The following is a 27,023-nucleotide window of genomic DNA, read 5'->3' as shown; positions in this document are numbered from 1 at the left end:
ACAATGGGGGTTGGCATTTGGCCTAACAGTTAAAATATCGGTTAAGAGGTTCAGATCTAATATAGTAGAGTCCCTCCGCTCCAGACTCCAGCTTTCTGTTCATGCAGACTCTGGGAGGCAGCAGTGATGGCTCAAATGGTTGGGTCCCTACCACCCATGTGACAGATTTGAATTGAGTTCTTTGCTCCTGGCTTTGGCCTCAGCCCAGTCCTGACTGTTGTAGGCATTTGGGGTGGGTGGAGGTGAGCCAGTGAATGAGAGTTCTCTCTCTCTCAAATCAGAATAAAAATGGCAATGTATCAATAAACCAAAGTTCTTCATTTCTAATAGTAAAATCGGGAAGTCTTTAATGTATTGACTAATATCACTAACTCAATGTTAGTTGCAGACATGATGGATGTCCTTACTCTGTTCCCTATCTTCACGGAAATTATTCATGTTCCAAGAAATAAAGGGAAGTTATGGAGTATATATATATATATATATATATATATATATATATATATATATACACACACACACTATATATATGATATATATATATGATTAGAGGTGGCATGAAATAAGTAACTGTTGAAACAGAAGTTTTTTTTTTCTTTAAATTTTAATGGAAGAGAGAGAAAAAATTCCCATCCACTGGCTTACTCCCAAAATGCCTGCAATTGCCCCCAGCTGGGATCAAGGCAGGAGCTGGAAACTCAAGGAAGATTCCCAAGATGAGTGGCAGTTTGGGCAATCATTCATTTGGGCCATCACTGCTGCTAAATAGTCTGCATTAGCAGAATGCTGGAGTCACGAATGGAGCTTGAGGGGCCAGCACTAGGCATAGCATGTAAAAAGGCCACCTGTGACACCAGCATCCCATATGGGTATCAGTTCAAGTCTTGGTTGCTTTACTTCCAATCCAGCTCTATGCCAATGCACTTAGGAAGGCAGCAGAAGATAACCTGAGTCCTTCGGACCCTGCACCAACGTGGGAGACCCAGAAGAAACTCCTGGCTCCTGAATTTGGCCCAGTCCAGCCCAGACATTGCAGTCATTTGGGGAATGAACCAGTGTAGAGAAGATCTCTCCTTCCTTCTCTCTCTCTAATTCTCAAATAAATAAAAACAAATATTTAAAAATAAATAGTTTCTGAATAAATAGATGGTTTTGCAAGTCACATATTAAAATTAAGATGGCTTTGTGAGAACCAAGAAGACAAGCCAACTTGGATTTCTAGGCTTGAAAAACAAAGGATAAGTCTGGAGCAGAAAGGCTCATCTGGAATCACTGGAGAGGCCATAGAGTGAGAAGAAAAAGTACTAGGGCCAAACCTGGAGGCATGCACACATCCTCACGTTGAACAGGTGTCCTTCAACAGTAGCTCACAATACCTCTCTATTTTAATTGATTAATTAATTAATTATGAAAGGTAGATATATGCACACAGAGAAAGAGTCAGAGAAATCTCGGATCTTCTATCTCATTCACCAAATGTTTGCAACAGCTGGAGCTGCACCACACTAAAGCTGGGAGCTGGGAACTCAACACATGTCTCCCACAATGGTGGCAGGGTGTGCCTTAGCAGAAAGCTGGAGTGGGGAGGAGAGCCAGGAACTGAATCCTGGTGCTCTGAAACAGAGCACAGACATCTCAAGTAGTATCTGAATTGCTACGGTGTATGCTTGCTGCTCCTAATACTTATTTCAATGTGATTACCTCTCTTATTGCAATTCATCTATCTGGAGGGAGTGCCCTCTCGTTCCATGTCCTGCATATAAGTGGTGGCTATGCTGCAAGAGGCAGCAAATTACAAGGACCTTAAAAGCAGATGGAGAAGGGGAGGGGGAGGGGTGGGGGAATTCCCAGAGCCTATGAAACTGTCACATAATGCAAAATAAAAAATATTAATAAAAAATATTTTAAAAAAGGAGATGGAGAAAGTACTTAACTGTGCTTAATTTTCCCATCATTGGAAACAATCTGGTTGAGAAGGTGTGGTTGAATAAATAGAGGGAAGGGAAGTAACTGATAGATAGGAGAGTCCAGGGCCTACTTCATTGTTCTAGAAAGAAAAAGAATGTAGTACATGTTCATTAACAGGTATGATGGGAATCATTTAATGGAAAACAATTTTTGGATGTTTTATCTTATTCATTCACTGGGTTTATCTGCTACCGGAATATACAGTTGATCTGGGAGCCTTAAGGTCGCTGGATTTTGATCACATAGTTGTTCCACCAGGATGTTGTCACCACTCTAACCATCTGCTGCTTCCAAGCTGCATCTGGTGCCCCCTGGAGGCTTGGACAGTGCCCCCTTACCATTCAACCTTTCCTTCCTGTGCTCTGCCCCAACTCACTGCCAGGAAGCAGAGCACAGGTGCGCTCTGCTATAGGGCCCACAGACTTTTCAGTCTCCCTTTGCCCAACCCCAGCCCAAGGAAAGGCTCTGTGGAGGGGCCAGTAGAGTCTTGCTTCTCTGTGACATTTTGCCTAAGCTCTTATCACCTCTATATGTCTGCTGGGTTTTGCTGAGTAGCACCTCCCCACAAGCTTATAGCACACATCTATTTCTTATAATTCAATGGATCAGCTTGATTTGGGCTGGAGGGTGTCACATTTTTCTATTGAAAGTGCAGCCTTCAAGGGCCAGCATTGTGGCAAAATGGGTTAACCCCTCCATTTGTGAAACTAGCATTCCATAAGACTGCTGGTTAGAGTCCTGAAGGCTCAACTTCTGATCCATCTCCCTGTTAATGCACCTGGACAGGCTGTGCAGGATGACCCAAGTGCTTGGGCCTCAGACAGCCACTGGAGTGAGTGGCTCGAATGGAGTTTCAGGTTCCTAACTTTGGCAGCCATTGGGGGAGTAAACAAGCAGTTGGAAGGACTCTCTCTCTCTCTCTCTCTCTCTCTCTCTCTCTCTCTCTCTCTCTCTCTCTGTAACTCTGTCTTTCAAATAAATACACCAATATTAACGGGGAACATGTACACTCAATCCAGTAGCATCAACTGCAGCCAGACGCTTACTAGAATATAGACTTTAGCCCCACCTCAGGCAAGTATAATCAATTAACCAATTTCTGCAATTTATTTTTAATATATATTTGAAAGGCAGAGTGACAGAAAGAGAGATCAACTGGTTCACTCTACTTTGGCCAGGGCTGTGCCAGGCTAATGTCAGGAGCCAAAAATATTCCATCTGGATCTCCTAAGTGTGTGACAGGGATCCAAGTCCTTGGACCATTTTTCCGCTGGTTTACCCAGAAGCTGGCACAGAATCAGAGTAGCCGATACTCAAACGGGTACCCTGATATGGGCTAGTCACATCACAAATAACAGCGTAACATGCTGCACCACCACGCCAGCCCCAGTTTCTGCATTTTGACAGGATCTCTCTCTAACATTAAAGTTGGAGAACAATTAGTGTAGGATAGCCTCTTAACTGGCGGCTGGGATGCCCAGTTTTGTTCGTTTCTTTGTATGTAGTAATAGCTGCAGGCTCAAAAGTGGTGTTTGGAAAGCTTTGTTATATAAATGATGCAAAGACACAGAGAAAGGAGGGTTTATTTTATTGCTTGATCTGGTATTTCTTAGCTATGAAAAAAATGAGAAAAGGTAGGGTGGTCATTAAGGTTGGTGAATAGGGAAGATTGGCATAAGTGGCCAGAATGGATAGGGATTGTGGGCAGAAAATCCAAGGCTTCAGCCCGTGGACTCAGGGGTGGAGTAGCTCCCATGATGAAGAGATTTTGAGAGATTTTTCTCACTTTGCTAATATGAACACCTCCCCCTAGCAGAGATGAGCAGATCTGTTTTTCACCTGTTGCTAACCTTTGTCAGAGCGTGTTCTCCTTTGCTTGCTCATCATTCTGCTGAAACAGAGTGGAAAATTATGCATATTTTTAAAGTGAGTAAATTGTGGCTCGGGTTGGCTTTTATTAAAATATGCAGGTTCCTCTGGTTGGCAAAATCCTAACGGCTCAACGCTTAATAATTTCTGTAAATGTGCTGCGTGCCTGCAGTGCAAGCTCCAAATGCTTTGGGGCCCCACGCAGTGGGCAGTCCTGTATCTTCATCTTCATTGAGAAGTTCTTCTACCAGAACTCGGTAACACTCTCCCCAGGGCTGACGGGGGCGCTGGACAGAGATGGCCAAGCAGCGGAATGAGAAGAGGCAGCAGAGTTCTCAGAAGAGGGTCCAGGGCCCATCGGTGGATGCTTTGTTCCTAAGAACCTCCCCCTTGCCCGAAGTCAATTCATGAAGATTTGACTTCTTTAAGCAAGGTTTGGACCAAAGTGGGATCTGGCACGGAGCGCCCCAGCCGGGGGAGTCCCCACCCTGCGGCAGCCCCGCCCAAATCTGGCAGAGCTGTGGTCTCAAGGAGGGTAGAAAGGCGGGGAGAAGCGGCGAGTTGAAGGCGGGGCGGGCGGCTGCCAATAGGAGGCTTCTCAGCGGCGGAGCAGAGAGGGCAGGGGCCGCGGCCAGCGCCAGCGCCTTGAAGTTATCCCTTGCTGTATTCACTCACTTCACCCTTCACTCGGCTCCTCCTCTCACACCTCCTACCTTTCTCCCAGAGGCCGGACCAGCGGACTCAGGACAGAGCTTGCAAGGAAGAGGAGTGGAGCAGCGCTTGATCCACTCTCGGGTGGGTATCTGTGAAAGATGAAGGGCCGGCGGCTGCGGCGCCGAGAGTATTGCAAGTTTGCTCTGCTGTTGGTGCTCTACACGATGGTGCTTCTGCTAGCTCCCTCCGTGCTGGACGGCGGCCGCGATGGGGACAAGAGCGCCGGACACTGCCCGGGTTTGCAGCGCAGTCTGGGAGTGTGGAGCCTGGAGGCAGCGGCTGCCGGTGAACGCGAACAGGGCAGGGAATTGCGGTCGGCAGCCTTAGAAGGGGACGCGGGCCAGTCTCCCCCCGCCCTGGGCAATCTCAGCGGCGCCGTTGGGGAGACGGCGTCCCGGGAGAAACAGCACATCTACGTGCATGCCACCTGGCGTACCGGCTCATCCTTCCTGGGCGAACTTTTCAATCAGCACCCGGACGTTTTTTACTTGTACGAGCCCATGTGGCATCTATGGCAAGCGCTCTATCCGGGCGACGCCGAGAGCCTGCAGGGCGCGCTCAGAGACATGCTGCGCTCACTCTTCCGCTGCGACTTCTCAGTGCTACAGCTGTACACAACGCCCGGGAACCTCGCCGCGCGTGCTTCAGACGCAGTCAACCTCACCACGGCCGCCCTCTTCCGCTGGCGGACCAACAAGGTCATCTGTTCGCCGCCACTGTGCCCAGGTGCACCCCGGGCCCGCGCCGACGTGGGCCTCGTTGAGGACGCAGCCTGCGAGCGCAGCTGCCCGCCCGTGGCTCTACGCGCCCTGGAGGCCGAGTGCCGCAAGTATCCGGTGGTGGTCATCAAGGACGTGCGCCTGCTGGACCTGGGCGTCCTGGTGCCCCTGCTGCGTGACCCTGGCCTCAATCTGAAGGTGGTGCAGCTTTTCCGCGACCCGCGGGCCGTGCACAACTCGCGCCTCAAGTCTAAGCAGGGGCTGCTGCGCGAGAGCATCCAAGTGCTGCGCACCCGCCAGAAGGGCGAACGCTTCCACCGCGTGCTGCTGGCGCACGGCGCGGGCTCTCGCTCGGGAAGCCAGTCCCGCTCAATGTCCGCACCGCCACGCGCCGATTTCTTTCTGACTGGTGCGCTCGAAGTGATCTGTGAGGCTTGGCTGCGCGACCTGCTGTTCGCGCGCGGCGCGCCCCCCTGGCTGCGGCGCCGCTACCTTAGGCTGCGCTACGAGGACCTGGTGCGGCAGCCGAGCGCCCAGCTGCGCCGCCTGCTGCACTTCGCTGGGCTACGCGCACTGGCTGCGCTCGACGCCTTCGCGCTCAACATGACCCGTGGCACGGCCTATGGCGCCGACCGGCCGTTCCACCTGTCGGCGCGCGACGCCCGAGAGGCCGTGCACGCCTGGCGAGAGCGCCTGAGCCGGGAACAGGTGCGCCAGGTAGAGGCAGCCTGCGCTCCTGCCATGCGTCTGTTGGCCTACCCTCGCAGCGGAGACGAGGGCGACACGGAGCCGCCCAGGAACAGAGAGATGCCACTGGACACCGAGGCCGCCTACGGTGCCACGTAGCCTTCCCCTCCTGCCCCCGGGGTTGCATCCCGGTAAGGTGGCCCTGAGCAGGAGGGAAAGGGTCTTTTGGGGAGACTGGAACAGATTCTGGAGGAAGGGGGGAAAGGAGGATGCCATCCTGCATTCCATCCTGTCGGATAGGGTTCCTGCGTGTGGGAAAATCCTGATTTTGATTTTGGGAGAGCCATCATGATCTCTAACAGCCTTCTCGAAGTAGACCCTGGAATGGGAGAGATTGTTGAAGTGTGGCAAAGGCGGAAGCCGAGTTTGCGCACTCCCGTGCCCCTGGACAAAGTAGGTCTCCGAGATCTGAGATTAGTAGAGCAGAGCTGACATAGCCGTGATGGAACTCGGAATTAGGAGTGGACACCGAGAGAACAAGATTTCAGGAAGCATTTGAGGCTGGTGGCTACAGGGTTAGCCTGATAACAGTCTGTCCTGTAGGAAGACTTTTGTCACAGTGGTGTTTGCTGGCATGGAGATCCAAAAGCAAGGCTTAATGGTAGTGTATTAATCTTATCCGGGTCTCCCTCTGCTCTGTCCTCTCTGTCAACCTTATGCACAGGCTCCAGGGCAGTCCCCTCGCTAAGTTTCCAAGCGTGCAGGCACAGTCGGCAAGCTCTGGCAACCATTTTTGTCCATGAGTGTGTCTCCAGCCCTGGCACAGTGGAGCAGAATAGACTTTGCTTTCCTCCCATTCCTCCCCCTGGTTCCTCCCCTCACTTCCAGTGGCTGCTTTTTGCAGGATGTTTGTATCCCGTTCACAACAAGTTACAAAAGCTGCGTGGTCAGCTTCCTCTACTGCCACAAGACCTCAGCGTGGAGAGATGGCACCTTAGGTTGGCATTAGCAATTCCATGGTGACTGCACAAAGGTCACTCCCGCCCCTCCCCCTTTTGTTTCTTTGTCTACAGGATGGTTATCTGAAGAGGCTGAAGTGACAGCTTAAATGGCTTCACAAAGTGTTCAGTGGTGGGGGGGCAGTGTATTGCCAATAACCTCAGGCTGAGGAAAGAGTTGGTTTGGTACTCTTGTGCCTGCCAAAGTCTACTTACTAGTGGCATGAGAATGTGTTTCCCCACCCTTAGTGTGAATTGGAAGGGTGCCACCTTGTACTGTGTACAGTAAAGAGGAGGAGGAAACACGGTACGGGGTGGCCGGAAGTGACTGGAGTTTCCATTCATTATTTTATGGTGTAATTCAGCACTCCCTGGAGGATGCAGCTCTTTGGGACAAAGGCTGAGCATGTTTCACAGACAGGAGGTAGTTGTGGGCTGAGCCGAGTTTCAGAGCACTTTTGGAAGCTGGCTAACTGCTTTTGCTCCCGGGAATCTAATCAACAGGTTGTCCTGGTCAGGCTCTGTGATTGCTAGGAAGTCTCTGCTCTTTCCTGATTTCCAGAGTGAAGGGAGGTTCCGCACAGAGTGACTTGTCACATCTTAACAAAAACATCCTTTCATCTGCTAAGCCTGTGTCACAGCATGCGCCCTCACTTTCCTGGACAGGCATTGCAAAGGATCCTCCCGTCCCCCTTCACCCCCCACCACCCTGCAACAAATGCTGCACCAGTTTATTGACTTTATGGCAGGACCATCTCCCACAGACGCATTTCCATCTCCGTTCACTGACTGCAGTGCAGTAAAGGGAATGGAGAGCAGGGAACAAGACATGGGCTTTGCCCTCTAGGAAGTTAAAAGCATGCAGGAGACAGTGACGAATGATAGAAAACAGCAATAATGTTTTCAGCTGTTTGGGACTTGCATTGAGCTCTTCTCTTCGCATTGGACACTTCCTGCCAATCAGTGGAGTTAATTAAACTGTGTTCCTGATTCCACGGAAGATAACATTTCTTACTCATTGTTGTACTCAGAGGAAGGGGAGGGCACACGGGGGGGGGAGGTCCTTAATTGAAAGGCTACGTGTGTTGCGTGTGTGTGTTGCACACACATGGTTCTTTAAACACATTTATAGATGAGCAATCAGACTCAGAAGAGTATCTTGCCTCGAGTCACACCTGGGCTGGTGAGCATGGATCAGCATTTGGCATTAGACTTCAAAAGGCATCATCTTGCCATTATGACACATTTTTCTTCCTAGCCACCGTTGCCACCACAACCCATCCCCTGGAATTTCTTGACAGTACCCCCAGGTACCCCAGCCAGGCTAATCTGGGATAGCTTCATTAGTAGTAAAACCCAACCACTGCACAAATGCAATATCCCAAATGGCCAACAGTACCAGGTGAGGTGCTAGGGAACAGTGAACTGTCCCCCCAGTGATTTCTATGAAAGAAGCTGGGAACTGTGAAGTGCTGGCACTTGCAGGATGTGATGGAGAAGGGAGGATCTCTTATATTGTACATGGGGCTATGTAGTACCTTGTGACTTGCCTTCAGGTGCTTTGTGGTCGATAGCTCCTTATCTCAGATTCCATCAGTGTCTGAGAAGCCTTCAGAAAGTTCACGGAAAATTCATATTATGAAAAATGCCAGATGCAACTATCAAAATTTTTGCACCAAAAGAAACTAATCTTTGAATCCCAGTGTTTCACATAAATTTTGAGTACCCTTGTACATTGTCCACAAGGGTTCTAAATAGACCTCTCCTTATGTCATGTCTCCCTTTGACCTCTGCCCTTAGTGGGACCAGAGAGTTCATTTTTCCTTTTGTTCTTAAAACGTTAAGACCAAGGGAGAAACAGACGGAGATCTCCTATCAGTTGGTCCACTCCCCAAACACCCACAACAGCCAGGGCTAGGCCTGACCAAATCTTGACTAGGGTCTCCCAGCAACCCACCTGCTTGAGCCATCACCTGCTGTCCATCACGGTGTGCATTAGCAGGAAGCAGGAATTGGGAGCAGAGCTGGGCCTGGGAACCATGCAGCCAGGCAGTCCAACAGCACATGCTGACTTCACTGCTTTACAGAAACCTGGCCCCAAGAGTTGTTTTCTGTAGGCATTTAAGGTACCTTAAACTTTGTCCTTGGCAAGGTATGTGCACCCTTTGAAAGCAATTAGTAAAGGTTTGCCAGTGTCCCTCATTGCAAGACCTAACAATCAGGAAGCGTTCTGTGTGTTGTTTCTCAACTCTTTTCTCCCTTCATTTCTGTTATTTATTTGCTTTAAATAATGCTGAAAATGTTTAACTTTAAAAAGTCTAGTTTTTAACAGATACAATATAATTGGTGGATGCAATTCTAATAATGTATGCATATTCCTTCGCTCTCCCCATCCCTTTCTCCCTCCCTCTGCCCCTCCCTTTATCCTTCTTTCCTTCTCTCCTTTCCTTCTTTTTTTTTGGGGGGGGGAGAAATAATTAGAGTAAAAAGAGTTCATGCTTCACCAAATAAGAAGTTTAACAAGGAGAAAAGACCCTACCTTAGTGAGAATATGGACAACAACTGTAGACAATAACTGAATGGAAACATAAGCATTTAACCCCAATACGGTAAATTTTTAAGTAACCACAGGTTATTAAAATTATAGTAGTATAACAGTCTTAACCATTGATTTCACAAGGCATAAAACAAAATTTTACAAGACTATAGTTGCAGCAGTACTGACACACACAGATATTTTCTGTTTTGTTCATTTTTGTTTTTAAATAATTTAGCTCTCCCAAATAAAGCAGAACATGCATCTTAGTTGTGTCCAATTTTTGTATACTCAATATGATGCCTTCCAGCTGCACCATTTTTTTTGCACATGGTAGAATTTCATTCTGTTTTTAAAATAGTGGAATAATAGTCGAATGTGTATATCAGATTTTTGTTACACATTCATCCGATGATGAACACCTTGGTTGATTCTAAAATGGGCTACTCCCAAATCCCATACAAACAATTTTAAACAGCATTCCGTTTTAATTAGGAGGTGGAATCTTGAATATTTTATATAGGTCTATGCAAGGCTATTCCTGGACAGAGAACTTATGACTTAAATATACACTGCTAAAGAATAGCTCTTTATTTTCTTTGAATTTTTTTATTTTTGTTTTATGATAGTTTAATAGGCATTGGGATTTCGTACCCCCCCCAAGTTCCCTCCCCTCCCCATTGATTTCTCCCCTAGTTTTACAATGGATGTCTTTCATGAACTGTGATAAGTCCATCATGCCGCCACTGAAGTGTCTCCCGACAATGTAGGCATGGACAATGTTGGACAGTCCAGCATCCTACTGTCAGGACATCTTCAGCCATTTCACTGGGAATCCATCCTTGCAGAACAGACATTTTAAAAACAGTGCTCATGGGGCATGGTGATGCAGTGTTTAAAGCCACTACCTGTGGTCCCACCATCCTGCATGACCACTGGTTCAAACCCCAGCTGGTCCACTTCCCATCCACTTCCATGCTTGTGACCTTGGACCTAGAAGATGGTACAAGTCATTGACCCCATGTACTCATGTGGGAGACCTGGAAGAAGCTCCTGGCTCCTGATTTTGGATGGCCCAAGCTCCAGCCACTATGGTCATCTGGGGAGTGAACCAGCACATGGAAGATCTTCCTCTCTGTCTCTCCCTCTCTCTCTCTCTCTCTGTTACTGTCTTTCAGATTTTTAAAAAGATTTATTTATTTTTATTGGAAATTTAGCTATACAGAGAGCAGGAGAGACAGAGAGGAAGATCTTCTGTCCAGTGATTCATTCCTCAAGTAGCCGCAGCGGCCAGTGCTGAGCTGATCCAAAGCCAGGAGCCAGGAGCATCTTCCGCGTCTGCCACATGGGTGCAGGGTCCCAAGGCTTTGGGCAGTCTTCGACTGCTTTCCCAGGCCACAGAGAGCTGGATGGGAAGTGGGGCCACTGGAATTAGAACTGGCGCCCATATGGGATTCCAGTATGTGCAAGGTGAGGACTTCAACGACTAGGCTAAACCATTAAGGCCCTGTCTTTCAAATTTTTAAAAATTCTTTAAAATTCTTTTTCCTCAGTAAAACCTCACACTCAAAAAAAAAACAAGGTTCATAATCCCAATAACAAATCAGGGTGTGTGTGTGTGTGTGTGTGTGTGTGTGTGTGTGTGTGTGCATAGACATGTATGGACAGCAGAGCTGCAGTAAAATGTGAATAGTTTTTAAAAACACATCATGTCTATATCATTATTGCCCCTTGTGAAGTTAGTACCACCTCTGATCCAGGCATTCACCAAGCCTCTGGGCCTGTCTTCTCTTGGGAGGACCCCTTGGTTAAGGGTAGATTTGGTGTTTCTGAAGTCAAAACTCGTCAAGTCCTGGAGAGGGAGCTGGTCCTGAAAAGTAAGGCATGGGCATAAAGTAGTAACAGGTATACCTTGGTTCATATGGTCTTTTTAAAATTTATTTATTTATTTATCTATTTATTTGAGAGAGAGAGAGCAATTTTCCATTTGCTGACTCACATACCAAATGCCTGCAATAAGCAGGACTGGGCCATTGCAAAGCTAAGAGCCAAGAATTCCAACTGGGTCTCCCACAAGAGGGTAACAGGAACCCAAGTACCTGATTCCGCTGTTTCCCACATACACTAATGAGGAACTGGGTCAAGCGAAGCCACTGGGACTCACACGACCTGGGATGACTCAGATAGTACATGACACCTGAACCACAATACCCACCCCACAGGCTTCAGGACCCATCTCTTCTTGTTGATACTTGATGAATCTTTGGCAAGTCCCTCCACTTTTTAGCTTTAGTGTTCTTACCAGTAAGAGAAGGGACAGGAACTTGCATAGCGGTTAAAGCTCTGCTTGCTACACTCGTAACTGCCATCGAAGTGCGTGAGTCTAACTTCTGCTTCTGCTTCTGCTTCAAGCCTCTTACGAATGTACATTTTGAGAGGCCGCAGGAGATGGCCCAGGTATTCAGATCCCTGCCACACACATGGGAGACCCAGATTGAGTTCCAGGATCCTGGCTTCAGTCTGGTCCAGCCCTAACTATTGTGTCCATGAATAGTAAACCAGCAGGTGAGAGCTATCTGTTTTCTGTCTCTCTCTGCCCTTTAGATAAATTAATTTTATAAATAAAAAGAGGAGGCTGAACTAAGAGGATCTGCAAGGTTTCTTGGTGCTAAGATGATGTTTACTGAATGCCTAATTTGTGTGCACTATGTTATTTGCTAAATATAGTTAGCCCAGGGCACTAAGGTAGGCAATATCCTTATTTTTTTTTAAGATTTATTTTATTTTATTTGAAATGCAGAGTTAAAGAGAGAAGGAGAGACAGATATTTCACTTTCTATGTCACTCCCCAAATGGCAGCAACGACCAGAGCTGAGGGCCATCTGAAGCCAGGAGCCAGGCCTCCCACATGGCTGCAGGGGCCCCAAAACTTGAGCCATCCTTCACTGCTTTCCTAGGTCATGAACAGGGAGCAGAATCAGAAGTGGAGTAGCCAGGACATGAACTTGCACTTGTACATGAAGCCGGTGCATGCGTGCAGGAGGCTTGGCCTCTTAAGGTCGCAGTGCTGGCCCCAAGTACCGCTATTTATGGATAATGAAACAAAGCCAGAGGGGTTAGGTAATTGTCAAGGATAACACAGCCAGAGGATTGCAATCAGATGCTCTGGTTTTTAAATTAGTGCCTTTAAAATTTGTTTTAAATGCATATATAAACAAGTTCAGCAATGTAGAAAGACATAACATTTCTGCCACCCTCAGAAGCATCCACTACAAAGATTCTTTTTATGGCACAGTATTAGAAATGTTTTATGTAGACTCAAAGAAATATATAACTTTTTAAGCACAAATAGAATTGAACTGTTGCTTTATTGTTATGCACTTCCTCCTCTCAAAAAAAAAAACCCATAAAAACCTTTCCATATGATCTTTTGAATGGCTATAGTGTATTTCATGGTTGGAACGTGTGAGGACACTTCAAAATATTCATGGGAAAATATTCCTGGGAATTAAAATATAAGTTTGTTTTGGTACAAAAAAATGAAATCATGCATTTTTTCATAATGAACATTTTCCATGAAATTTCTGAAGCTCCTTTATGTATACATGGGTTTCAAAACTTTTTCACCCAAGTAAACTTTTAATTCCATTTCCTATGAAATTTTGAAGTTCTCTCAGATTACATAGTTAACTAGTTTCTACTTTCATACTGTGGAACATTTAGGTTATTCTGATCTTTTACTTTATTTAATTACAGGTTTAATGGCATCCTTATATTGTCTTTGCATGCATATAAGCATATTAGTCAGATAAATCTCTATATTAGAATGGTCTAATTATCAGTAGGCACATGCTTTTTATATTTGGAAACGTAAAGGTCTTCAAATTCGCATCAATTTTTGTTGCTGAAGCTGAACCCACATGATGTAAGAGCAGGACCTAGCCTCCCATCTGTCTCCTGTAGCACAAGGTGTCCTTGCCTGCCCGTTATTAAAAAAAAAAATTCACTGAATTAAGGGAGTGATCTAGCTGGTCTTACAAGATTCTAATCACCTGGCTCAAGGAATCATTTGTTTTTCCAATAGATAAGAACTTCAATGGCCAGTATTATCCTGGAGTGATTTGGGTAGGGGAAATCCAGGTCTAGGCCAATGTAATTGCTGCATCACCATATTATTCAGACCAACTGGAGCCCACTTGGCCATCATAAACTCGCTAAAGACAGTGCCATTACTAACCAATCAGAAGCCTTGCATGCATACACCTCTCAGTCCCAATTTTATGTCTGTAAGAACCTCCACACCTAACTCCTTGGGGAGTCGCGGAACTAAGCAATATTTGCCTGGCTCCTTGGTCTGTACTCGGCACTCTGCTTTCTCCCATCGCCCCAATGTCAGTGATTGGCTTCCTGCATGTCAAGTGAGTGGACATAATTCAGTGGTCTGCAACAATGCCCCAAACACTCCTACCTGTAGTTTCTTTTTTTTTTTTTTTTTGTAAGATCAATTTTATTTTTATTGCAAAGTCAGATGTATAGAGAGGAGGAGAGACAAAGAGGAAGCTTTTTGTCTGTTGATTCACTCCCCAAGCGGCCACAATGGCAGGAACTAAGCTGATCCAAAGCCAGGAGCCAGGAACTTCTTCCAGATCTCCCACGCGGGTACAGGATCCCAAGGCTTTGGGCCGTCCTCGACTGCTTTCCCATGCCACAAGCAGGGAGCTGCATGGGAAGTGGGACTCCCAGGATTAGAACCTCATCCCGGGTGTGTTCAAGGCGAGGACTTCAGCTGCTAGGCCACTGCGCCCCATCCCCCCCATCACCAGTAGTTTCTGAGAGCATCTGTTGCCCAGACTTTCAACAACATGAATTTTATTGAATTTCTTTATCTTGGCTAGTCTGATGCTTGAAACATCCTAGTCCCATGGCTATCTATCTCTGACCATTATGCTCAGTTCATATTAGCCTTACTTCTTGGGTCCTGGCAACAAGGATACTAAAATGAAATCAACTTCCTACCTCTGCATGCATCGGACAGTTTGATAGGAAAACTTTCATCCTCTTATAAAACAACAGCTATTGGCTCAGCAGGTTGGTTCATTTGCTAAATCCTCACCTTGCGTATGCCGGGATCCCATATGGACGCCAGTTCATGTCCTGGCTGCTCTGCTTCCCATCCAGCTCCCTGGTCGTGGCCTGGGAAAGCAGTCAAGGATGGCCCAAAGCTTTGAGACCCTGTACCTGCGAGGGAGACCTGGAGGAAGCTTCTGGCTTCAGATTGGCTCAGCTTTGGCCATCTTGGCCACTAGGGGAGTGGATCAGCAGATAGAAGATCTTTCTGTCTCTCCTCTGTAAATTCATCTTTCCAATAAAAATAAATTTTTTAAAAAGACTACACCTGTAGATGACATCAGGTGGTTTCTCTGATGTCTGTCATTTGGCTCTGTTCCGATGGATTGTGCTTGTGGACTTGAGCATCAGTGATTTAGGGACCCTATCACTGGGGTAAGGCTGCTGCTGCTGCTGTTTAAATAAATACAGCCTTTCACATACATCTGTGCTCTGTGCCCACCTGCGGGTTCTGAGACAGGATTCAAATGGGTCTTCTTGTGTTTTTGCTTTTATCTTGGCAGAGATTTCCTTCCCACGAATACAAATGTGACCCAGAGTTAGAATTGATGCTTTAAAAATTATTTACAAACAGTTGGTTTGAAATTCTTCTGTACGCCTTCCCTGGAAGCAGGCCAGAAAGGAATGAAAGTCGAAAAGCCGAAGTGGTCTCCTGGCTCTAGCTCCTCATGTTTCTCAGCAGAGATTGAAAGAAAGCATTTCTGCTCCAGGGCAGTAGGGACTGAGAAACTGCCCTGGCCCAAGTTCAAGAACACAGGGAAGTGGAGGAGTGTTTGGGAGCTGAATAGGAAGCAGTTACAATGGGCGAAAAGTTGCAGAGCTCAGTGATGTCTTCATGAGAACTGGAACCTTGAGCTTGGCTCCCCAGGCCCTAGGCTCCCTGGCTCCCTGGCTCCCTGGCTCCCTGGGCTCCCAGGCATCAAGTCTGTGGCTACGCTGACATCTTCTGCAGCTGGCCGTTGTTCACATTAACATCTGTCCTGTTGGATGGTGAGAATCAATCAGAGCGTTGGATAATGGGGAATCTTTTTAAATGAGGCAGTTAAGGGGCTGTGAAAGAGGCCAGCCACGTTTGACTTCCCTCTGTTCTAAGCCAGCAATCTGCCTTCCTCTGAAGTGGACCTGGCTGTGTGTAATTACTCTCTGCAAACAGCCGCCATCACACATGTGATTCTGCTTATAGAATCAAAGCCCTTTCCCCGAAGGCTTTAAGACAGGCGTATTACAGGTGCCCTGGTAAGCAGGGGTAGTCTGGACTGGAAATCCAAAGGCCCGGAGGGAGTGCCTCAAAAGCATACGACTATGCCATTAGGAGCTTTGAGTCACAGTACCCTCTGGCTGGATGCAGTGTAAACAGTTTAACCAAAGTCCTGAAAGTGTGTGCTTTTGCGCCAAAATAGAACAGCATGGAAACACCCGAAAGGTTTAGGAAACAGATCCAAAGTCCAGCCTGTGAACTGTTTAGCGAAGATGCTAAAGTGAGGCAAGATAGGTGCGGCCCTGAAAGGGAACCAAGAAGTTAAATGAAGAAGTCATCGCATGGTCAGAGATAAAGGGAACATTAGGGAAAGAGGTCGGTGCCCAAGCTTGAAATTGCTTTTCCCATGACTGAGATCAATTCTATCAAAAAAGAACTCCTCACTGTGTCAGAGAATTCTGAGCAGCAAGCCCAAAATACTAAAATCAACATAATATTTTAAAAATAGGACTTGCGTGCCAGCAGCCAAGAGCTGGCGTATCTGAAGTAGACAGATTTTAGAAGCAATAGAACAGTTGCTGTCTCTTGCTGCAGTAAAGTCCATCACCAACACAGACGCAATCCTAGCAAACAATGCATTTTCCAGCTTCTGTGAACAACCAAATGGTACCCTTTCCTGACTTGAATCTCCTATCCTCCACCAACTGCTAGGAATCACAAAGAGGACAATTTTGTTAAGAGATGGTTTGCTGGAAACACACACACACACACACACACACACACACACACACACACACACACACTTCCCAAAGAATAAGTATAATTCCTAGCATTATCAAATGCCTTCTAATTTAATTTTACTTTTAAAAAAGATTTATTTTTATTGGAAAGTCAGGTATACAGAGAGGAGGAGAGAGAGAGGATGATCTCTGTCCACTGATTCGCTCCCCAAGTGGCCACAACAGCCGGAATTGCGCCAATCTGAAGCCAGGAGCCAAGAGCCTCTTCCAGGTCTCCCACGCGGGTGCAGGATCCCAAGGCTTTGGGCCGTCCTCGACTGCTTTCTCAGGCCACAATCAGGGAGCTGGATGGGAAGTGGTGCCGCTGGGATTAGAACCGGCACCCATATGGGATCCTGGCACTTGCAAGGTGAGGATTTTAGGCGCTAGGCTACTGCACCGGGCCCTGATTTTACTTTTTATTTTTCTACAGTCAAATGCGAAGTGAAATAGTTTTGAGCTCAGAAAAAAAAAAAATCTGTGTCCTAATCCTTAAAGTGGAGCTATCTCCAAGTAATCCTGCAGGCTGGGCTGGGTTGGGGGAGAGGAGGCTGACTTTAGGGGAGCCAGTGTCTGTGTCAACACTAATCTAATCAGGGCAGAGGGCCATTTCATACCCCAGCCCACCCCCTATCCCGAACTGCAGACCGGAAAGGCTAGAAAGGGTGGAACAAACAGGAAAGGGTGGAACAAACGTGCTGCCTGACTGGCAGGGAGAACAAGCTGAAGGGACTGGCTGCGCTGGAGCCACCCACACACCCTGCACTGACTTCCTCCCCTAACCTGGAAACCCTAGTGCTGCTGGAAGCTGTAGTGTAGGCAGCCCCAGTGTCCTTCCTCCCCCGCCTGCAGCCACTCGTTTCTGCCAGGAGCCCCTGTGAGGACCAGACCGCTGCCTGAACTACAGGTCTAAGCTGCCATCACATCCCCTGCTCAGTGGGTCTGCAATATCTGCAGATGGCCCATCCAAAGGGATATCATAACATCCTGACTCGGGTTCCTTGGCTGGAGTTGTGAGCCACTTTACTTCCAAAAGCAATCTCACAGCAACTCAGTGAAAGGACACACACACACACACACACACACACACACACACGCACGCACCAAACTAGGAAGACTCAGCTGGTTCCCAGTTTTCTTGCTACCGGTTTGGTGCGTTTTCATTTGTTCTCAAGTGAGCTCAAAGAGTGGAGAAAATTTTAGCTAGAGTAGGTCATGTAAAGTTGGAGAAATGTAGTTGTTTTATTCTATCGGGGAAATAGGAACAGCATTTCATTTTGGCACTGGCCGCCTGTGGCGCTGGAGTGACTCAGGGAGTGAGCTTTTTTTCTGCATTCCTCCCACAGTGGGCAGGGACAGCGGGAGCCTGGGTCCACCCAAGCTTTTTACTAGGACTGCCCCTCCCAGGCAAGTGATCTCTGCCGTCATTTCTCCCCACGCTATCCAGGCAAGAATTTTTTGTATGTTTCGTTTTGTGCTTTGTTAAATTATGACTCAACCCATTTTTGCCTTGGGCAAGCCTTGTTTCACGGTCAGCACCTCTGAGACTGATTGGCACAAGGCTAGCTGGCACCTTCTGCCACTGTCTGGAAATTATAACACTTATGTGATTTCAAGTACATTTGTAGTCTGTTGAGGGGGTGCAGCTATATTAGCAAACTGGTTCCTATAGGGATTTATTTTAGAGTTGCAGTGAATGCGTGCTCACACTTCACCATTTTTAGTATTTCAAATATAATATTGACATTACTCCTAAGCAGCTCTCTTAAAAAAAAACCAGTCCATAGCTCTATTGTCATAAACATTATCAGTCATTTCCTATTTCACTGATTTAAAGTGAAAACAGGAAGACTAAGAAAGCTTCACTTGGGTTAACAAATAAGTGTAGATGTTAACTGTCATCCACAGAGGTTGGGAAGAGCTCCAGTTTGGGATGCTGGGAGAAGACCCTGCAAGAGCACTTGGCCATTGGAAGGGAGACCACGGTCCTCCCTCAGCCCATTTACCCTGGAGTTTGTCCAGGAGGAAGGCTGGTACAATAGGTTGGAAAGTAACCCAGCTAGTGATCAGGGGAACTGTTGAATACCCGGAAATCTCAGCTCCCTGGGCCCAGAGGCTAAGTGCCAGCACCAACACATCTGGGAAGTAGCTTTTGCCAATCATCTCAGGTCTTGTCACTTGGGGCAAGTGGGTAGAAAGAGAATTCCGGCCATGTGCCTTCCAGAAGCAATTCCTAGAGAAGATCTAGGGGAAAATCAGGGCAGGTAAAATGCAATGAGTGGAAATGAAATGCTTGTACAAGCTCCCAGATCCACATGGGAAGCTCAGACTACCTGCTTGGAAATGCAGTACCAGGTAGAGCACTCAAGAGGGGCTTCGGGTGCTTGGATCGGTTGTTCTGCAACTTGAAAACTAGCAGGAATCTGATTCTTACCCCTGCCTTCTGCCCTGTTCCTGCTTCAAAGGTTGACCAAGTATAATTAAAATGCTAAGAGGGTGTCTTCCTGAGTTGTTCCACTGTAACCAGGAGCAGAGCCTCAGCCCAGCCAATTACATGCAGTCCAGGCTCGAAACTTGTGATGAAGCTCCCCTTTGAGGGAAGTGAGACTTCTAGTAAGTCAACCAGCTGCATTTCAGGTTCTGCTGTTAACACCCAGAAGTGTAGCAAAGGAGAGAAAATACACCCAGCTCACTGGCGTATGACTTTGAAGCTTTATAAATAATCCAATTTTAGAAGTAAAAGCTAATTTGTGAATCACTGAAGACATCCTTTCATTCATGGTTCTCAAAACAAAGAATATACTTCTATCATTCTTGCAATTCATTGTAGCAAGACAGTTTCTTATCTATTTTCTGCTATCACACAGTGTGGCCTTTAAATGGTTCTGCTGTGGGCATAAACACAGAAAGGTCCATCCGTGTCTCAAGCAGTGTTGGAGACAACAAATGTTTTCATTTCCCCAGAAGTTTATCAACATGAAATGTAAATCTTTATTTTCTAACATCTAGTAGCTGAGGAAAAGGACAGAACCAGCGGCTTGGTCACTGTAGCTAGCTAGCTGAGAAATTGAGCATTTAGGTTTTAAATATTAAGGGTACAATGAAAAGGTCATGGAAAGTGGAGTTCAAAGATATGTTTATTTTGTTGTAAAACACTTTGAAATCTGTCCATAGTCTTTTATTTTCTTAAATGGAGGATTTTTTTAATCGTTTTTCAGAAAGGCAGAGTGACATAAAAAAGACACACACACACACACACACACACACACACACACATCCTCCATCTAATGACCAAAAGGCCACAATGGCAGCGACTGAGCCACGCCAAAGCCAGGTGGCTGGAAATCCATCCTTGTCTTCCACATAAGTGTCAGGGATCCAGGGACTTGGGACAGCTTCTGCTGCTTTTCCAGAGTTAACGGGGAGCTGGGTGGGAAGTGGAGCAGCCAATGTTGGGAAGCCAGTGTTACAAGCATCAGCCCAATGTGCTGTGCTACAACACCGCCTCTCCAACGCATAGTTTTATCATAAAATGCACTTCCACAAACACTTTCAAGACCCCTTGAGTAAGCATCCCTGACCTGGTTTAGTGATGTTTGAATTTAGAAACCCACATGGAAGGACAGGGACTCATTCCTAGAAGGCAGAATGGAAGGATGTGGGGAAGCTGCCATCTCTTTAGTCACTACCCAGCTGGGATTGCACAGAACTGCAGGTAAGTTCTTAATACCCCAGAAGCAGTAATGATGTTTTCAGAAGTGTATTGTCACATCTCCCCATAGCTTGTACTGCCAGTGACTTGATCAAAAGCTTAAAAATTGATTGAAAAGCAGCTTTTCGGTTATATAGCAAAAATTTAAGCCAAACTGTTAACAAAATAATGCAAAGAGGAGTTATAGGTACAGAGGTGGGGCTGATGGTACATACCATCAATGTTTTTGGGCCAGTGGAAGATCCCACGTGGCAACATGCAGCACTTGGTCATTGGTAAAATTACCCAAAGTTACTACCATGCTTTCTGGGTTTTTTAGGCAATCCAAGGGATAAGTTAAATATATGAAACAAAGAAGTAGTGACAGAAGACATGCTTTTACACTAGAGATTCACTGGATGATGTGGAAATAGTACAGAAAGGCCCAGTGTACCCTTGTCTGGTTCCCCTCTAGTGAACATCTTCTATGCAGATGAATATCAAGATTGGAACATTGACATTGGTACAATCTGATGACTTTACCCTGCTTTCATCAGGTTTCAACTACAATCAATGTTTGTGATTACATTTGTGCAAGGATTCTCATACATGGATTTGTGTAAATATCACTACAATGAGACACAGAACTATCTAATCAATGCAAAGAAACTCTACTGTGCTACCTCATTTCAACTGTACACCCTCTCCAACCCACTCTTTACCCTGGTGACCACTGATTTACATGTTCTCTAGCTCCATAATGATCATGAGATTTCAAGGAGATTATCTAAAAGGAACCATACAATATGTAACCTGTTGAGATTGACTCTTTTCACTCAGTGTAACTTTTTGCAGATTCACTCGGATTGTCATGTGTAGTGGTAGCTCATTCTTCTGTCGCTGCCCACAGTAGCATGAACAGTGTTGGAGAAGGAGGCAATGTGCAACTGAGAAAATGGGAAAAGAGACAGCACAAGAGAAAGGCTACAAAAGCAAGGTGACCTGAGCGAAGCCCCTTTCTCTTGAGAAAGGGGTTAGAAGGTTCACTGCCTCACTCCTTTATTGAATTGCTTGGGGAGTCAAATTGCAGGACTTGAGGTGGCACAAACATTGATAGCTACATCCCATATTTATGTTAACCAGCCGGTACGTGATGGTCAGGAAGCAACAGGGGCACCCAGCAACAGAAGTCAGTAGATGACTGTCCACCCAGCAACAGAAGTCAGTAGATGACTGTCTCAAGGATATCTCAAAGCACACAGTTCTGTGGCCTTGAACTATTGCTCAACTGCAGACCCTTGCCTGTAGGCCTCCACCTTGGTCTTGGACCTTTGCCCACTCAAAGACCATTGCCCAAAGACCATTGCCCAGAGTGACCTCAGTCTCTGGCACCAGCAGCCGTACCTTCAAGAGTCCAGGCATCATGGTTTGTTCTGCTCTTCCTTACCAAGTCATGCTGTTGTTTTCTGTCTTATAAACGACCTGCAGCATCTCCACCTTTCCGTTTTTGTAAAAGTTGCAGTAAGCAAATTAGTTTTAAGCAAATTAGTTGTACTGAATAAGCACTTTTTTTTTTTTTACTATTGCTGTCATTTTTGGTAGAATACCTCTTCCCCTTTTTATTTTTGTAGAAGTTCCAGTAACCAAATTCGTCGTTGTATCACAGATTTTATTTTTACTTGTTGCCCTTTTAACTATTGCTGGAGATATTGGAGTGATGACTGCCCTGGCTATTCATGCTGAGAAGGGGTGTCATCACCGGGGAACAGCAGCAGGACATTCCTCTGAGGGCCCATGGTAGAGTGTAGATTTTCTCAGGTGTGTTGTTTTGAAGTACCACCTGCAACTAGAAGGCTTCTAACTTATTCCTAAATAACACCACACATAGGCAGCTATAATCTTTTTTCAGTTGAGAGTCTGATCTTTTGAGAGTTTCAGGGATCCTCAAGGCTGGAAGCCTCAAGGTCAAAGACACAGTTTTAGAGCTTTAGAGGTGAAAGAATTGGTTTCAATCATTTGGTCAAATTCAAAATTATATCTGAGCTTTTTAACCAAAGGTTTGGATTTTTTAACCAAAGCCAGGAGCTTTTTTCTGGGTCTCCCACGTGGGTGCAGGGTCCCAAGGCTTTGGGCCATCCTCGACTGCTTTCCCAGGCCACAAGCAGGGAGCTGGATGGGAAGTAGAGCAGCTGGGACATGAACCGGCACCCGTATAGGATCCCAGCGTGTGCAAGGTGAGGACTTTAGCCACTAGGCTACTGCGTTGGGCCCTTATTGTTCTTTTAAATCCTTGTTGATGTTCTGTCTAGTCCTTCTATCAATTATTGAGAGAGGATTATTGACGTTTCCAATTGTCAGTATGGACTTGGGTTTTTTTTTTCATATGGACTTGTTTCAATTTTTGTTTCAGGAATTTTGCAGCTATTGTTTGTAGTAAACATACTTAGGATTGTCATCTCTTGTTAGTGCATTGATCCTTTCATCCCTGTGTAAAATACTTGTTTGTCCCTGGTATCTTTCATTTCTCTGAAGTCTACTTCATCTGATCTTAATATGATCATTTTTTCCTTTGGTTAATATTTGCACAATATATCCTATTCATCCTTTTGCTTCCAACCCAACCATTATCATTGTATTTGAAATTGATTTGCTCAGGCCTTTGCCATTCATGGGGGAAACCTGAACGGAACTCCAGGCTCCTGGCTGTGGCCTGGCCCAGCCCCGTAGTCATTCTGGCCATTAGGAGAATGAAGCTGTGGGTGAAGACGTCCTTCCCCTTCTCTCTCTGTAATTCTGCCTTTCGAATAAATAAATCTTTTTTTTAAAACTTCAAATCCAGTTAGGGTTAGGGTATCTAAACAGTTTGCACTTCATTTAATTATTGATATTTTAAGGCTGAAGTCTGCCACTTAAAAAAATCTAATTTCTGTTTCTTCTCTCTTGTTTTTGTGCCGCTGTCTTATTTTTTTCTTGTCTTCTTGAGATCTGGGTGAACATTGTCAAGAATTTGTTTCAGTTTATCTTCAGTGTATTTAAACATATCCCCTTGTGGTTGTTTCAGTGTATCTCTTTGGGTGGTTGTTTCCTTGGATTATACACATGTAATTATCACATATTCATGGTGTCAACAACTACAACAGTGAAATGTAGAAAACTAATCTCAATTAAGGTCTTTTATCTGACTCTCTTGTAATTCTCTTAACTATTTTCTCTACTTATTTGGAGAACTACATCATACATTGTATAATTTTGCCTCAACCATCAAATAATTTTATAGAGAACAGTCTATTAAATTTATTTTTAATTTTTATTGTTCCTCATTAATCTGTGATATTTCAAGTCTCCTTCTATAATTTTTTTTTCTGCTGGAAGAACTCTGATTCTTTCAAAGCAATTCTACTAGCAACAAATTTTCTTTCATCTGAGAATATCTGCACCTATTGACAGCTTATTATTTTTAAGATGTTTCATTATTACTTATTCAAAAGATAGACTTCACAGAGAGAAGGGGAGATATGGAGAGAGAGAGAGAGAGAGAATCTTCCATCTGCTGCTTCATTTACCAAATAGACACAGCAGCTGAAGCTGAGTGGAGCCGATCTAAAGCCAGGAGCCAGGAGCTTCCTCCCTGTCCGAAGGAGTTGAGCCATCCTCCATTGCTTTTCCAGTCCATAAGCAGAGAACTGGATCAGAAATGGAACAGTCAGACTCGAACCGGGGCTTATATGGGATTAGCCTATTGAGCCACCACACCAGTCCCTATTTTATTTCTTGAAAAATGTTGTCCCACATCTTTCTGACCTCTGTGTTTTCAGATAGGGAATCTATTTACGTTAAATCTTTGTTCCCACAGATAATACATCATCGCTTTAGTTGCTTTCGTGATTTTTTCTTTGACTTTAATTTTCTCAAGCCTTAGTATGGTATTTCTTGGCATATATTTTGGTTTTTCTTGCTTTGGATTCTTGTAGTTTCTTGAATCTACAGGTTTATGGCTTTTATCAAATTAAGAAACTTTGCAGCCATATTTCCTCATGTACTTTTCCAGCCTCTCTGTTTCCAGGAACACTGATGACATGAATGGTTAAAGCTCCGTTCTTATTTTTCTATTCTATTTTCTGCTGTTTAGATTGGTTGATTTCTATCATTCCAGGGTCAGATTCACTAATCTTAATTAATTCTGTTCACTACTGAACTTATCCAGTGAGGTTTTTTTCCACAATTTTTTCTTACTGACTTTTACAATTGTAAAATTTCTGCCTGCTTCTTTATAAAAATGGATTTCTTTACCTACAATTCTGTTTTTCATCTGTTTCATATGTGTTTGTGATGGCTAATTAGGACATGTTTGGGTTAGTCATTTTAGTGTTCCTATCTGCCAATTGTCCTTTCTCATTCATGGTGAAATTTCGCTGGTTTTTGGTTTGATAAGTGCTTTTTTCATTGCATCTGGAACACTTAAAATATCATGTTAGGAATCTGTGAATTTGTTTAAATCTAGTGTTTTAGCAGGCTTCCACTGACACTACACTGGTGATGGAGGAAAGGGCACGCCGGTTGGTTACCGCTAGGTCCAAGTGACAGTTCAGAAATCCTGGCTGCTGACAGGATGGGCAATTTTTTTTCCCTGTGAGGTCTAGTTTCTCTCTTTGTAAGCTATGTCTCCGTCCTTTGCCTGTTGTATGTTTTGTTTGTTTGTTTGTTTAACCTGCTGGCTTCTTCATCAGCCATTCCCGGATATAGAGGGGCCAAAAAGAAAACCCAGGGAATTCAAAGTCAGGTTCATCCTCAATTCCCAGGTTTCCTAATCAGTCCATTGCCTTCTCTCCACCCTTTATAGACTTTTTGGCTTAGATACCCTGTTGCAGGAGAGGGGTATGTTAATTACATTTTATAGGAGGAAGACAAAGTACATCTAGCCTATCTTGTGTGGAACCAGAAATCAGTGTATCTGGACACTAGTATTTATCAAACTAAATTACAGTGAAAGTTGACATTGTAGCTCTTTCTTCATGTAAATTAACAGGACACCCAAGATTCAAAGAACACTTTAAGGCATCTGTGAAATTAGCTTACTACTTAATGTGAATTATTATCATTCATTTTTCCATCAAAGGAAAGATCACAAGCAAGTCAGAAGCTGGTAATGGAACCAGCACAAACATCTCCAGAGTTAGCCCACCCTCCACTGCTCACATGCCCCTAGATGACACATGTAGTGTGGTTCAATGAGAGCAGGAAGTGAGAGGTGTCACAAAGTTCGAAAGTTCTTGCTCATATAGAGTTCCAGTTTGGCAGTGGGCATGATCATAGTATGAAAAAGCATGCAAGACTGGATGGTTATCTAGTTGTTACCTAAGGGGCCGGCTTCCATTTGAGCTCTTCCCCTCACTACCCAGCAGTCCCCAGCAGCTGCATAGAGCACAGCCATGCTGAGGGGGATGCCCCTGCCCTTTTTCTGTCTTGACCCTCACCAAATGTGTCTCATAAAGCACAAAGGTCATATGATTCAGTATGAGTTTCCAGCCCTGAATAATACAATGTGTCTGAGGAAGATTATCCTATGTTACAGGCCTTACATCCCCAGGGTCCAACAGACTGTCTCTGTATGGATTTCTGCATTCCAAAGTTCAAACATCCTTTATTCATTTTCTTCCAGGTCAGTCACCACAAACCAGGGCACTCAGCATGCCGCCCCAGCACTGGAGAAGCCAATGCTGTGGAGACAATCATTCACACTGTCAGAACCTGGGACTTGACTTGGTTACCAACTGCGGTGCAATTCTGCTGAGCAAGAATTATGAGCTGTTAAGTAATGACGGACACATCAGTTGAAGATGAAGTTTGCTGTAAGAAAGTGACAGTGCAATGTGGATGTTTATGGCCACAAAATAAGAAGAACTTGAATCTTCAGGCTGATCCTGCCTGTACTGGAGCCATCTCAACAAGGCATCTTTGTAAGAAAAAAAGATGTGACCTGGTTCCATTTCACATCAGCAGGTGTCTGGACAAAAAATACAATTTGAAGACCCAAATGCAGTCCTATCTAGCTGTATTAAATTTGTTTTAAATAAAAGGTCCGAGTGGCATTGTTTTCAAACCAGCACATCCAACTTTCCTTCAAATAGCTTCCCTCAGCTACCTGACACCGATTTTTTTTTAATTTATTTTTGAGGATGTTTACATAGTTGATCAGAGTGGGAAGGGTCGAGTATCAGAGGAAAGTGGATGAGACCATTGTTTACACATTTTCATTTTCTTCTTCCTGTATTTGAGAGAGGGGGTATACAAGGGGAGAAACCACACCCAGCCTCCCAACCACCTCAGTACCCGGGGATGGAGAATGGCCACCTGATGTCACCCCAGGGTCCCCAATGTGGAGCATGTTTTGAGGGTTATGTTCTGAGTGGTTTAGATAGTTCTGAGATGCTGTGGTTACTGCTGCTTCAAAGATGAGGAAATCCTTCCAAGGTCCATTGGCTGACCTAGTCCACCTTCGAGTCTCCATTCACCCAGATATTTGCTGTTAACATTTGGCTGGGGTAATTGTCCAATTTCTTCTGCCCTCCTTCCTCTCTCTGCAAAGCAGCAGGTACTGTGGCCCAGCCCAGCCCTGCCCAATACACGCTGGGCCCTCACACCAGAGGGAGCTGCAGCACTCTCCAGCTGATGCTGCACCTGCCCTTACTCTGGCCGATGCCTGCACCAGTAGATACAAAGTAATCTTTCTTCATGTG

The 27,023-nt window shown here is 45.4% G+C and overlaps 1 protein-coding gene across 1 annotated transcript; it reads left to right on the top strand.

Annotated features, from left to right (window-relative positions):
- Positions 1-4,555: 4,555 nt before the first annotated feature.
- On the top strand, positions 4,556-26,391 carry CHST7 (carbohydrate sulfotransferase 7). The gene is made up of 2 exons (XM_004587866.2): positions 4,556-6,148; positions 25,946-26,391. The coding sequence occupies exon 1, from the start codon at positions 4,650-4,652 to the stop codon at positions 6,114-6,116; it is 1,467 nt and encodes a 488-aa protein (XP_004587923.1). The 5' UTR covers positions 4,556-4,649; the 3' UTR covers positions 6,117-6,148; positions 25,946-26,391.
- The last annotated feature ends 632 nt before the right edge of the window (positions 26,392-27,023 follow it).

This window comes from Ochotona princeps, chromosome X (assembly GCF_030435755.1).
Source record: "Ochotona princeps isolate mOchPri1 chromosome X, mOchPri1.hap1, whole genome shotgun sequence".
In the NCBI taxonomy this organism is placed as follows: Eukaryota; Metazoa; Chordata; class Mammalia; order Lagomorpha; family Ochotonidae; genus Ochotona; species Ochotona princeps.
Note: the sequence above shows the minus strand (reverse complement) of the source record. Positions and strands in the feature narration are given on the sequence as shown.

Coding starts and splice junctions, on each gene's coding strand:
- CHST7 (XM_004587866.2), top strand. CDS start 4,650: ATGAAGGGCCGGCGGCTGCGGCGCCGAGAGTATTGCAAGTTTGCTCTG.